Below are 13,260 nucleotides of genomic sequence, written 5' to 3'. Positions count from 1 at the left end.
GAGATAGACACAAAATGCTGGAGTAACTCCAGGCAGCATCTCTGGAGAGAAGGAATGGGCTACATTTTGGGTCGAGACCCTTCTTTAGACTGGGAGGCTTGATTGATTCTCAATGTGCACTGGCTAAGATGGTCAAGGGGGAGTTGTATCACAGTAACCATGCCCCCTTATCTTGATGGTAAAATAATATATTGTGCTGCAGTACCTACTGTACTTTGCTCCGTGCTGAGGGAGAAATCCTTACCTGTTCTGATCCCTTCTCTTCCAGTTAGATAAGACGCAGTCGGCATGAACTAAGATGGGTGGCAGTCTGAGGGTCTCCGATACCTGACAATAGGGAATGGCAAGGTTCTTGGGCAGCACCTGGCACAAAACACATCAAACCTCAATCAAAAGTCACTTCATTGCCTCTTTTCAACATCCAATAAAGCTGGGCGGCACGGTGGCGCAGCGGTGGAGTTGCTGCCTTACAGCGCTTGCAGCGCCAGAGACCCGGGTTCGATCCCGACTACGGAGATTGTACATTCTCCCGTGACCTGCGTGCGCTTTCTCCGAGATCTTCGGTTTCCTCCCACACTCCAAAGATGTACGGGTTTGTAGGTTAATTAGCTTGGGTTTGTATACTTGATATAAGTGTAAATCGTCCCTATGTAGTTGGGGGCTTGTGTTAATGTTCGAGGATCGCTGGTCGGTACGGACTCAGTGGGCCAAAGGGCTTGCTTACGCGCTGTTTCGCTAAACTAAACAAAAAAAAGCTTTTCACTGTTCCTCGATACACGTGACAATAAACTAAACTGAACTAAACTAAACTGAAGTAGCGCGGCATGGTGACGCAGTGGTAGAGTTACTGCCTCACGGCGCCAGAGACCCGGGCTCGATCCTGATATCGGAATGCTGCCTGCACGGAGTTTGTATATTAATCGGATAGAAGGGAATGGAGGGTTATGGTATGAGTGCAGGCAGGTTGGACTAAGGGAAAAAAATTGTTCGGCGCGGACTTGTAGGGCCGAGATGGCCTGTTTCCGTGCTGTAATTGTTATATGGTTATATGGTTATAATCAAAGGGCCTGTTTCCGCGCTGTATCTCCAAACTAATCTAATACAAAGCAGGCAGGGAAATCGCTATCAAAACAAGGGGGGGACACAATTTCTTGGCTGCCGTGCCCGCACATGCGCACACACACATGCAGGCGCATGCATATGCACACACGCGAGGCTTCGGCCGTGGGTCCTGTGGACGGTAACATCGGAAGCTGACTTGGTTGGTGACCGACTCCGAACTTCAGCAACAGCAGCTTCGTCCGCCCCGAATCGTGGGGCTTGAATCGACCCGTTCACGGGGTCTTTCATCGGACGGCGGGGGCTTCAACATCGGGAGCCTCGATCGCCTCGATGCAGCAGTTTGATTTTAAGCCACACCGGGCAATGAAAGGCCCCGTGAACTGGCCGATTCAGTCTTTAGAAATCGTCTGATAAAGTCCGGATTACAAAACATGGGAGGGTTGTCCCCCACCTCTCAAAGCATGGGGAGGACGAGCCCCCCCCCCCCCTCCCCGTCCCCCCCCCCAAGATTTCCGCCCCAATACAAAGAGTCAATAAGATAAGTACTCAAACCTTGGTGTAGTTGTGTTCACCCTCCTGCCACACATAACCCATTGTAATGAAGCTCAGAGCCGTGTGGGCCAACCTCAGCTGCTTGTGCCCAGTGAGCAGATGGGTGCCCAGAAGTTGCATCTGTGGAAGGATAAGGAAGGAGATAAATACAATGAACAAAATAAAAATAAACACAAAATGCTGGAGTAACTCAGCGGGACAGGCAGCAGCATCTCTGGAGAGAAGGAATGGGCGACGTTTCGGGTCGAGACCCTTCTTCAGGTTCAGCTTGGCATTTGGAATTCCTGGCCTGTTCTTTGGGATATTTAATCCAAGGTTTCTCAGTTGGCCATTTGCTTTATTTTAAGGTGGATTTGGTTAGTTTAGAGATTACTTTCATATGAAGAAAGACTGAATAGACTCGGATTGTACTTGCTAGAATTTAGAAGATTGAGGGGGGATCTTATAGAAACTTACTAAATTCTTAAGGTGTTGGACAGGCTAGATGCAGGAAGATTGTTCCCGATGTTGGGAAGTCCAGAACAAGGGGTCTTTTAATAAGGGGGAAGTCTTTTAGGACCGAGATGAGAAAAACATTTTTCACACAGAGAGTGGTGAATCTCTGGAATTCTCTGCCACAGAATGTAGTTGAGGCCAGTTCATTGGCTATATTTAAGAGGGAGTTAGATGTGGCCCTTGTGGCTAAGGGGATCAGGGGGTATGGAGAGAAGGCAGGTACGGGATACTGAGTTGGATGATCAGCTATGATCATATTGAATGGCGGTGCAGGCTCGAAGGGCCGAATGGCCTACTCCTGCACCTATTTTCTATGTTTCTATGTTTAGAGATACAACGTGGAAACAGGTCACCGAGTCCACACCAACCAGCAATCACCCGTAAACTAGTTCTATCCTACACACATGGGGCTATTTACAGAGACCAATCAAACTACAAACCTGCACGTCTTTGGAGAAAATCCAAGCGGTCATAGGGAGAACGTGCAAACTCCGTGCAGACAGCACCCGAGGTCAGGATCAAACCCGGGTCTCCGGCACTGTCAGGCAGCAACTCTACCGCTGCGCCACCGTGCTGGCCTGTATTCTTCAAAGATGTCTCCGACTTCCCTTGAGTCTGAACAACAATAGACAACGATAGACACAAAGTACTGGAGTAGGTCTGTGGGTCAGGCAACATCTCTGGAGAACATGGATAGGTGACGTCTCGGGTCGGGACACTTCCTCAGATTGATTTAAGACGGGCTCGCTGCATCTCTAAACTAATCTAAACTATCCATGCTCTCCAGAGATGCTACCTGACCTGCTGAGCTACTCCAGCACTTTGTGCTTATCTAAGGATAAGACAGGTAGTTAATGGTGCTTGGGATATGGCTCCCCCTCTTAACACTGCCCTGTAACAAGCAGGAACTCACTTTGTGATGTTTTCAGAACAGAACATGACCCTTACTATCTAGAGCTGCAGATAAACTCGGGCAAAGGTTAACAGAAACATGTCGGTCTCTCGAATTGTCTGTCAGCTGAAACAAATTCTTTTGAGAAAAGAGAACTGGTTGAAATTTTTTTTTTAAAGCGGTTTGGCAGTGGGCCAGAGACTGACTTGTTCATAAACAAGTACAGTTTGCTCATGGGCCGTGCAAGGCTACAAACAAACTCTGGAGAAAAGGTTCTGGCAACGTTTCGGGTCGAGACCCTTCTTCAGACTGGTCGTACCCCGGTCATTCCTTCTTCTCCCTGTACCCATTGGGCAGTAGATACAGAAGCTTGAAAGCATATTCCACCGGACTCAGGAATAGATTCTTCCCCTCTGTTATCAGTATTCTGAACAGTCCTTCTATAATCTAGGGTACTGTCCGATTCACCTCTACCCTATTGTGGACATTAGACCCCCTTGTCAATGGATCCACTGCGCTACAAAGTTGAGAACTATGTATCTGTGTACCTTCCTCTTTGCTCTACCTATTGTACTTCAGTTCGGTTTGATTGTATTTAGAGTAATAACTGATTATCAAGGTGGGCCGTGGGAGGCACAGAGGCTAACAGTGGCCGGGGATGATCTGGACGGAGTTGACATAGAAACATAGAAACATAGAAAATAGGTGCAGGAGTAGGCCATTTGGCCCTTCGAGCCAGCACCGCCATTCAATATGATCATGGCTGATCATCCAACTCGGTATCCTGTACCTGCCTTCTCTGCATACCCCCTGATCCCTTTAGCCACAAGGGCCACATCTAACTCCCTCTTAAATGTAGCCAATGAACTAGCCTCAACTACCTTCTGTGACAGAGAATTCCAGAGATTCACCACTCTCTGTGTGAAAAATGTTTTTCTCATCTCGGTCCTAAAAGATTTTCCCCTTATCCTTAAATTCCTTCTTCCTTGACAGCTGCAACAGGCCTTTATTGCCAACTGCAGGTTAGACTTTGAAAATGGCTCCTAAACCTGGCAACGCTTGTACATATATGGTCTCAGTGGGCTGTTTCAATGCTTTTTTTCCTCTTCTTTCTTCTTAGCTCCCCCCCCCCCCTCCCCTCGGTCATGGCTGACCATGGGTGTCTCCAGGGTTGGAGGACGCCTGTGCGTGATTTTGTTTAACGTGGGGAGACTGGTGCACAGACAGCGACCACACGGTCCTTGACAGATCTGGGCCAGGATCCAGTGGCATGGAGTCCAAGACGACCGGAGACCCTTTTCTGCTGCAGCCTTCATCCGCCTTCCCAGCCGTTGTGACGCTCCACTAAGGTCAGCCATCATCCTCCGCCTGTTCCACCATTGAGGTCTTGGTTGGATTGCTCTTTGTCAGAGACCTCCCCCTCGACCTTACTGCCATGGATGGCCCTACCAGGAGCATAGCTCCAGACGGCATCGCTCTCAGGATCTCAGGACCACACAAGCTTCTCCACCACGACAAGGTGACAATCCATGCAGAATTGTGTCCTTTGCATTGTGTACTTAAACAGGGATAGTACTTATGTACGGCAATAATCTTACTGATCTGCATGCAAAGAAAGAATCTCATTGCACCTTGGTACATGGTACAATATAGAACCATTGGGCAGCATGGTGGCGTAGCAGTAGAACTGCCGCCTTACGATGCCAAAGACCCGTGTTCGACCCCGACTACGGGTGCCGTCTGAACGGAATTTGTACGTTCTCCCCGTGACCTGCGTGGGTTTTCTCCGAGATCTTCCGTTTCCTCCCACGTCCCAAAGACGTGCAGGTTTGCAGGGTGATTGGTTTGGTATAAATGTATCAATGTAAAATTATCCCCAGGATGGTGTTAGTGTGCGGGGATCGCTGGTCGGCGCGGACTCGGTGGGCCGAAGGGCCTGTTTCCGTGCTGTATCTCTAAACTAATCTAAACATTGAAGTATTGAGCTCAGGATCAAATGGTAAATGAAGGACCTACTCTGTTCACTTCGTGACGAAGTTGATGACGCTCAATCAGCTGAGGAAGATTGGTGGCGATATCCATCCATGGTTGATAGAACTTCGGAAGGTCGGACTGGTGAAATAAAGCAATCAATTATTCATCAACTGAGCTAGAGGCAAATTATGCAAAACCTGACTTTGTGCAGAGAATTGGAAAGCCAATTTGTGTTTTTAAAGCTAAAATGGGGAGGTCACTGTTCCAGAAATTAACTTATCACAAAGAACATTTGGGTTATTAGAATCCAAAGTCCTGGTGTAGCTCAGCAAGTCAGGCAGCAGAGAAACATAGAAACATAAAAAATAGGTACAGGAATAGGCCATTCGGCCCTTCGAGTCAGCACCACCATTCAATATGACTATGGCTGATAATCCAAAATCAGTACCCGATTCCTGTTTTCTCCCCATATCCCTTGATTCCATCAGCCCTAAGATCTACATCCAACTCTTGAATATATCCAGTGAATTGGCCTCCACTGCCTTCTGTGGTGGAGAATTCCACAGATTCACAACTCTGGGTGAAATTATTTTTCCTCATCTCAGTCCTAAATGGCCTAACCCTTATTCTTAAACTGTGACCCCAAGTTCAGGACTCCCCCAACATCAGGAAGATTTTCCCTGCATCTAGCCTGTCCAATTTTACATGTTTCTATAAGATCACCTCTCATCCTTCTAAATTCCAGTGAATATAAGCCCAGTCGATCCATGCTTTCATCTCCAGCATCTGTAACATCCCTACATAACATGAATGGGCGACGTTTTGGTTTGGGACCCTTCTTCAGACTGTCCCCCTCCATGTACCCGCCTATCACTTGTGCAGGAAGGAACTGCAGATGTTGGTTTAAAACAAAGATAGACACAAAATGCTGGAGTAACTGAGCGGGACAGGCAGCATCTCTGGAGAGAAGGAAGAGCTGACTTCTCGGGTCGAGATGTCAGTCTAAAGAAGGGTCTTGACCCAAAATGACTGCTATTCCTTTTCTCCGGAGATGCTGCTTGACCCGCTGAGTCCAGAGATCCCAGCATCTGCAGTTCTTTGTGTCTTCATATTGATACCTCTGCTCCAATGGTTTGAGAGTGGCTTTGACACTTATACACACTGGCTGTATACAGGAGGGTTTACTTTTGCAACCTGACCTCTGAGAGGTAGGGAGATAAGGCAGTCTGAAGAAGAGACCTTAGTTAGTTTGTTTGGTTAGTTTGGAGATGCAGCACGGAAACAGGCCCTTCGGCCCACCAAATCCGCGCTGATCTGCAATCCCCACACATTAACATAAAGCTACACTACACTGGGGACAGTTTATAATGATACCCTGCCAATTGGCCCACAAACCCGCACATCTTTGGAGTGTGGGAGGAAACCAGAGATCCTGGAGAAAACCCACGCAGGTCACGGGGAGAATGTACAAACTCTGTACAGACAGAACCTGTAGTCAGGATCGAACCGGGGTCTATGGGGGTGTAAGGCAGTAACTCTACCACTGCGCCACCTGAAACATTGTTCATATCTGTCCTCCAGAGATGTTGCCTGACCCACTGTGTTACTCCAGCACTTTGTGTTCTACACTTGCTTCCAGCATCTGCAGTTCCTTGTGTATCTATTTGAGTTAGGTTTCTATGCCTCCTTGCATTTGAGGAGTATTTCTGTGGGGCGTGTGTGCTACCAATTGGTGAAGATGTACCGGGTAGTACAAGTGGAATTACTACAACAGCATTTAAAAGGCATTTGGACATAGAAACATAGAAAACAGGTGCAGGAGTAGACCATTCGGCCCTTCGAGCCTGCACCGCCATTCAATATGATCATGGCTGATCAGTCAACTCAGTATCCTGTACCTGCCTTCTCTCCATACCCCCTGATCCCTTTAGCCACAAGGGCCACATCTAACTCCCTCTTAAATATAGCCAATGAACTGGCCTCAACTACCTTCTGTGGCAGAGAGTTCCAGAGATTTACCACCTTCTGTGTGAAAATTGTTTTTCTCATCTCGGTCCTAAAGGATTTCCCCATTATCCTTAAACTGTGACCCCTTGTCCTGGACTTCCACAACATCGGGAACAATCTTCCTGCATCTAGCCTGTCCAACCCCTTAAGAATTTTGTAAGTTTCTATAAGATCCCACCTCAAGGGACCAACCTCAGGGGCGACCATGCTTTTGCGGTTGCAGCTCCTAGACTATGGAACAGCATCCCTCTTCCCATCAGAACTGCCCCCTCCATCGACTCCTTTAAGTTTACACTTAAAACTTATTTCTACTCTCAAGCCTTTCTTGAAGCCCTCTGAGGGAGCGCTGTATGTGTGTATTTATGCATGTATTGTTGATCCATGTACCACTGTTTGTAGCACGTTAGTACCTGCCCTGATGTAAAACACTTTGGTCAACGAGAGTTGTTTTTTAAATGTGCTATAGAAATAAAATTGACTTGACTTGACTTGACTTGAAAGATAGTTTATTGTGGGGAAAAAAATTGTAGGGGATAAAATCAAAAACTAAAGTGCAACGATGGCGCAGCAGTAGAGTTGCTGCCTCACAGCACCAGAGACACGGGTTCAATACTGACTACAGGTGCTGTCTGTGCGGAGTTTGTCCGTCCTCCCTGTGACCGCGTGGGTTTTCTCCCACACTCCAAAGACCACCACAGTCCAGGTTTGTAGGTTAATTGGCGTCTGTAAATTGTCCCTAGAATGCATGGTAGAATATTACGATAGAATGTAAGGGGGGGAATCACTGGTCGGTGTGGACTCGGGCAGCCGAAGGGGCTGTTTCAACGTTATATCTCTGAAAGGAGGAAGAAGGTAAGAGTTATTCGCCTTCCATCACAGTGGGGAATGTGAGGTCATTGATAAACAAGATGGATGTGCTGCCCGCGCTGGTGGGGACTCAGAGGGAGAGCCGTGAGTGCGGTGACATCGCGCCATGGGGGCAGCCCGGAGTCTTGGGCGAGTGTGGACGGCTATACTGGCTGTTCGGGCGGACAGGGACTGCAGAGAGAGTGACAACAGTCGGTACAACTCTGGCCATATCACCTCTGGTGAAGGAGCGTGTGTGTCCCGGACATTGGACCCATGGCTTTGGGTCTCCACTTTATGCTGTGTGCCCTGGGGATTCTCACACGCCGCTGTGGTGGCTGTTTGTGTTTAATCAATAAAGGGCCATTGAACCATTGAAAGTAAAAAGTCAAAGGACTTTGGCATCATGGAGTCTGGGCTTGAGCAGTACCAATAACACAACACGTTTCACAAGTTTCACCCAGTATTAAAGGATCTTTTAATGAGAAAGCCATTTTGTTTCTGTGCTGTTTCTGTGCTGTGTGATATAGTGGTGCCTCTGTAACCTAACAGGTACATGGATCGGAAAGGGTTTGAGAAAGGTGGGCCAAACACGGGCAAATGGGTCATCTTTGCTTGTCGGCATGGACGAGCTGGGCTGAAGGGCCTGCTTCATTGCTGCATGAACTCGATGACACTAATAGTCTTTCCAGACAGCTACAAGTAGTAGCTGGTTCTCAATAGCACCAGACAACTCCACATTCAATTCCAAAATAAAACTTGTAGGGGCAAAGGCTGCCTTACAGTTGCAGCCTTACAGCACTTGCAGCGCCATAGACCCAGGTTCGATCCTGCCTACAGGAGCTGTCTGTACGGAGTTTGTATGTTCTCCCCGTGACCTGCATGGGTTTTCTCCGAGATCTTCAGTTTCCTCCCACACTCCAAAGACGTCCAGGTTTGTAGGTTAATTGGCTTGGTGTAAGTGTAAATTGTCCCTAGTGTGTGTAGGATCGTGTTTTAATGTGCGGGGATCGCTGGTCGGTGAGGTATCTACAAACTAAACTAAAAAGAAACCAAACTCTCCTCAATCTCACCACCAACTCAATTACTAAACCTTTCTGTAAAATCCAGAACTGTATTCACCTTGATTGAAGGATACAGCATGGAAACATGCCTCTTGGCCCATCTTGTCCACGCAGTGACCATCGATCACCCATTCACACTTGTTGCATGTTATCCCACTTTCTCATCAGCTCCCTGCACACAAGGGCCCATTTACAGAGGGCCAATTAGCCGACAAACCTGCACGTCTTTGGGATGTAGTCGGAAAACCGAAGCACCTGGAGAAAACCCACGTGGTCACAGGGAGAACGTGCAGACTCCACATGGACAGTACTCGAGGTCAGGATTGAACCTGGGTCACTAGCGCTGTGAGGCAGTGGCTCTACCAGCCGCGCCACCTTCTACAAAGGAGATACTACTGCATCTGAGAAAATTAACCCATAGAGTCATAGAATGATACAGCGTGGAAACAGGCCCTTCAGCCAAACTTGCCCACGCCAACCAACATGCCCCATCTAAACTAATCCCACCTGCCTGCATTTGGCTCAAAATAGACACAAAAAGCTGGAGAAACTCAGCAAGATGGACTATCTCTGGAGAGGAGGAATGGGTGACGTTTCTGGGATACTGAGTTGGATGATCAGCCATGATCATATTGAATGGCGGTGCAGGCTCGAAGGGCCGAATGGCCTACTCCTGCACCTATTTTCTATGTCTATGTTTCGGGTTGAGACCCTTCTTCAGTCTGAAGAAGTGTCTCGACCTGAAACGTCATCCATTCCTTCGCTCCAGAGATGCTTTCCGACCCGTTGAGTTACTCCAACATTTTGTGTCTATCTTCGGTTTAAACCAGCATCTGCAGTTCCTTCCTATGCATTTGGCTCATGTCCTTCTAAACCTATCCTATCCATGTACCTGCCTAAACATTTCTAAAATGTTGCGATAGTCCCTGCCTCAACGCCCTCCTCCGGCAGCTCGTTCCATGCACCCACTCAGTTGGAAATTAAATCTTGATTGAACATTTTAACACCGGTAGAAAAAGTCAATACATACCAATGGCTCGGGCAAGACAAACCCAAACTCCTCGGAGATATTAAACGCTTCCAGGTTTATGCACCTTGTATCCCTTGCCTCATCTTCTTCCTTGTTCATTGTTCAGTGGGAAATATTAATGGCGCTGCAGCGAAATCGGTTGAAATGTAACAATTGCTTCGAAATGTGTTTCACCCCCAGCTCGAGAGCTGTCCTCAGCAAGTGTAGATAGATAGCTGATGGTGTAAGCTGCAGTTTGGACTTTGGACTCAGCTTTATATGTTCTTTTGAAAGGCAAATTTGTGTGCCATGTCATTGGCTCTGTCAAAGCATTCAGGAATAACTGGTTGGAATGTAAAAACTCACCCCCTGAGTTGGGAGGACAAATGATGTTTGCTCTTTCAAAGGCAGATCAAATAAAACAGCTGGTGAGATAAGAGAGAAGAGATAACAGGGGTTGCATCAGGAGGAGGGACATGAGGTGCAAAGTGGCTGCTGATAGTCATAAAGTGATACAGTGGGAAAACAGGCCCTTCGGCCCAACTTGCCCACACCGGCCAACATGTTCCAGCTACACTGGTCCCACCGGGCAGGTGGGACTAGTGTAGCTGGAACATGTTGGCCAGTGTGGGCAAGTTGGGCCGAAGGGCCTGTTTTCCCACTGTATCACTGGTCCATATCCCTCAAAACCCGTCCTATCCATGTACCTGTCTTAACTGTTTCTTAAACGTTGGGGCAGTCTCAGCCTCAACTACCTCCTCTGGCAGCTCCTTCCATACACCCACCAGCCTTTGTGTGGAAAAAGTTACCCCTCAGATTCCCATTATATTTTTTCCCCTTCATCTTAAACCTATGTCCTCTGGCCCTCGATTCTGGGCAAGAGATTCCATGCATCAACCCCGATCTATTCCTCTCATGATTTTATAAACTATAGGATCACCCCTCATCCTCCTGTGCTCCAATGAATAGAGACCCCAGCCTACCTAACCTCTCCCTATTGCTCACACCCTCTAGTCCTGGCAACATCCTCGTAAATCTTCTCTGTACCCTTTCCAGTTTGACAACATCTTTCCTATAACATGGTGCCCAGAACTGAACACAATTCTTGAAATGTGGCCTCACCAACGTCTTATACAACTGCAACAAAACCTCACAACTTCGATACTCAATACTCTGACTGATAAAGGCCAATGTGCCAAAAGCCTTTTTGACCACCCTCTCTACCTGCGACTCCACCTTCAGGGAACCATCTACCTGCGACTCCACCTTCAGGGAACCATCCACCTGTACTCCTAGATCCCTCTGCTCTACAACACTCCCCAGAGACGTACCATTCACTGTGTAGGTCCTGCCCATGTTAGACATCCCAAATTGCATCACCTCACATTTTTCTGTATTAAATTCCATCAACCATTCTTCAGCCCACCTGGCCAACCGATCAAGATCCTATTGCAATTTTTCACAACCATCTTCACTGTCTGCAAAACCACCCACTTTTATATCATCTGCAAACTTACAAATCTGAAGGGGTTGTCCCACTTGGGCGTCCTTTGTACACCACGCAGGTGGCGCACGAATCCCAAAATCCTGGGGCGCCGTGCGCGACCGCGCGTCACTGCCTACGTCACCACGCACCATGCACACATCACGCGCGCGTAAATTATGTCGCGTAAATTACACGCAAAGTACACCCAAGTGGGACAGGCCCTTTACCATGTATGTTGGCATCAATAATGCCGAAGAGGAAATGGTTGGGAGCCTCAAGTTCCTTGGCATAAATATCACCAATGCTGGCCAAACCACATCGCAGTGACTTCCAAGAACCTGCACCAAAGCATTTACTTCATCAGAGGCTGAGGAAATTCTCCAATGACTCTTACAAAGTTCTACAGATGCACCTCAGAAACCATAAGGAGGTTTCCGCAGTCTATAGCTCTCAATAGACAATAGACAATAGGTGCAGGAGTAGGCCATTCGGCCCTTCGAGCCAGCACCGCCATTCAATGTGCTCATGGCTGATCATCCCCAATCAGTACCCCGTTCCTTCTCCCCATATCCCCTGACTCCACTATTTTTAAGAGCCCTATCTAGCTCTCTCTTGAAAGCATCCAGAGAACCCGCCTCCACCGCCCTCTGAGGCAGAGAATTCCACAGACTCACCACTCTCTGTGAGAAAAAGTGTTTCCTCGTATCCGTTCTAAATGGCTTACTCCTTATTCTTAATTTGTAGCCTCTAGTTCTGGACACCCCCTCGTTTCCCTTCCCTCTGACTCTCAGTCTGAATAAGGGTCCCGACCCGAAACGGCACCTATTCCTTTTTGCCAGAGATGCCGTCTCCCCCGCTGAGTTACTCCAGCTTGTTGTGTCCATCTTCAGGTGGCCTCACAGCCTGGCTTATCCCTGCCTCTGCTCCCTCACTGTGACACAGGGAATCAACTCAACCGCTCATGTCATAAGTGATAGGAGCAGAATTAGGCCATTTGGCCCATCTAGTCTACTCCGCCAGTCAATCGTGGCTGATCTATCTCTCCCTCCTAATCCCTTTCTCCTGCCTTCTCCCCATAACACCCGTATCCTCACAGAATGGGGTTTATCCACTCAGCCCTATTCCAGTGTGCAGCAGGTTAAAATACAGCCTCATATACAACCCAAAGACATGCTGTCTTGCAGGTTAATTGTCCCTCTGTATATCACCCCTCTGTAAGGAGTGGATGAGAAAATAGTAAGATTAAACGAGAACTTACCAGTTTGAAGTTTGATCTGTATTTTATGAGGAGTTACGATGAGGGATTACGTGAAGAGCCCGCTCAGCACGCACGCGCGGCATACTTCAAAGCAGCGGTGTGGAATCACAGATAGACACCGTGAGGACGGCCCGGCTCGGGGCTGGAACAGTGCTTTTCGGAGGGGCTTTGACGCTCCACCGGTGAGGACGGCCGGCCCGAGGAAGGAATGGGTGCTCCCGTCGGAGTGGCCCGAAGCTTGGGGAGGTACGGCGTTCCCAGCCCGAGCTGAGGGACGGCCGCCCATGTCGGGGCGGCCCAGCCCGAGGGAAGGAGCGGCGCCCATTCCCGGGCCGACACAGCCCGAGGGAGGATCGGGCGCCCATGCCGGGGCGGCCCAGCCCTGAGGGAGGAGCGGTGCCCATGCCGGGGCGGCCCCAGCCCGAGGGAGGAGGCGGCGCCCATGCCGGGGGCGCCCAGCCCGAGGTAGGAGCGGCGGCCCATGTCGGGGCGGCCCAGCCCGAGGGAGGAGCGCGCCCAGGCCGGGGGCGGCCCAGGCCCGAGGGAGGAGCGGCGCCATTGTCGTGCGGCCCTGGCCCGAGGGAGGAGCGGCGCCCATGTCGGCGCTCCCATCCC

General features: G+C 49.0%; 1 protein-coding gene across 1 annotated transcript in view; it reads right to left on the bottom strand.

Annotated features, from left to right (window-relative positions):
• Window positions 1-10,142, bottom strand: part of LOC116967402 (indoleamine 2,3-dioxygenase 2-like) — a 31,434-nt gene extending 21,292 nt beyond the window's left edge. The window contains exons 1-4 of the mRNA XM_033013923.1: window positions 9,923-10,142; window positions 5,018-5,113; window positions 1,615-1,734; window positions 245-363 (exon numbers count right to left, since the gene is read on the bottom strand). Coding sequence (XP_032869814.1) covers window positions 245-363; window positions 1,615-1,734; window positions 5,018-5,113; window positions 9,923-10,021 — 434 coding nt within the window. The 5' untranslated portion in view covers window positions 10,022-10,142. The remainder of the gene's footprint in view (window positions 1-244; window positions 364-1,614; window positions 1,735-5,017; window positions 5,114-9,922) is intronic.
• Between the last annotated feature and the right edge of the window lie 3,118 nt (window positions 10,143-13,260).

Source organism: Amblyraja radiata, chromosome 39 (assembly GCF_010909765.2).
Source record: "Amblyraja radiata isolate CabotCenter1 chromosome 39, sAmbRad1.1.pri, whole genome shotgun sequence".
Lineage (NCBI taxonomy): Eukaryota > Metazoa > Chordata > Chondrichthyes > Rajiformes > Rajidae > Amblyraja > Amblyraja radiata.
This window is presented reverse-complemented; position numbering and strand designations above follow the sequence as displayed.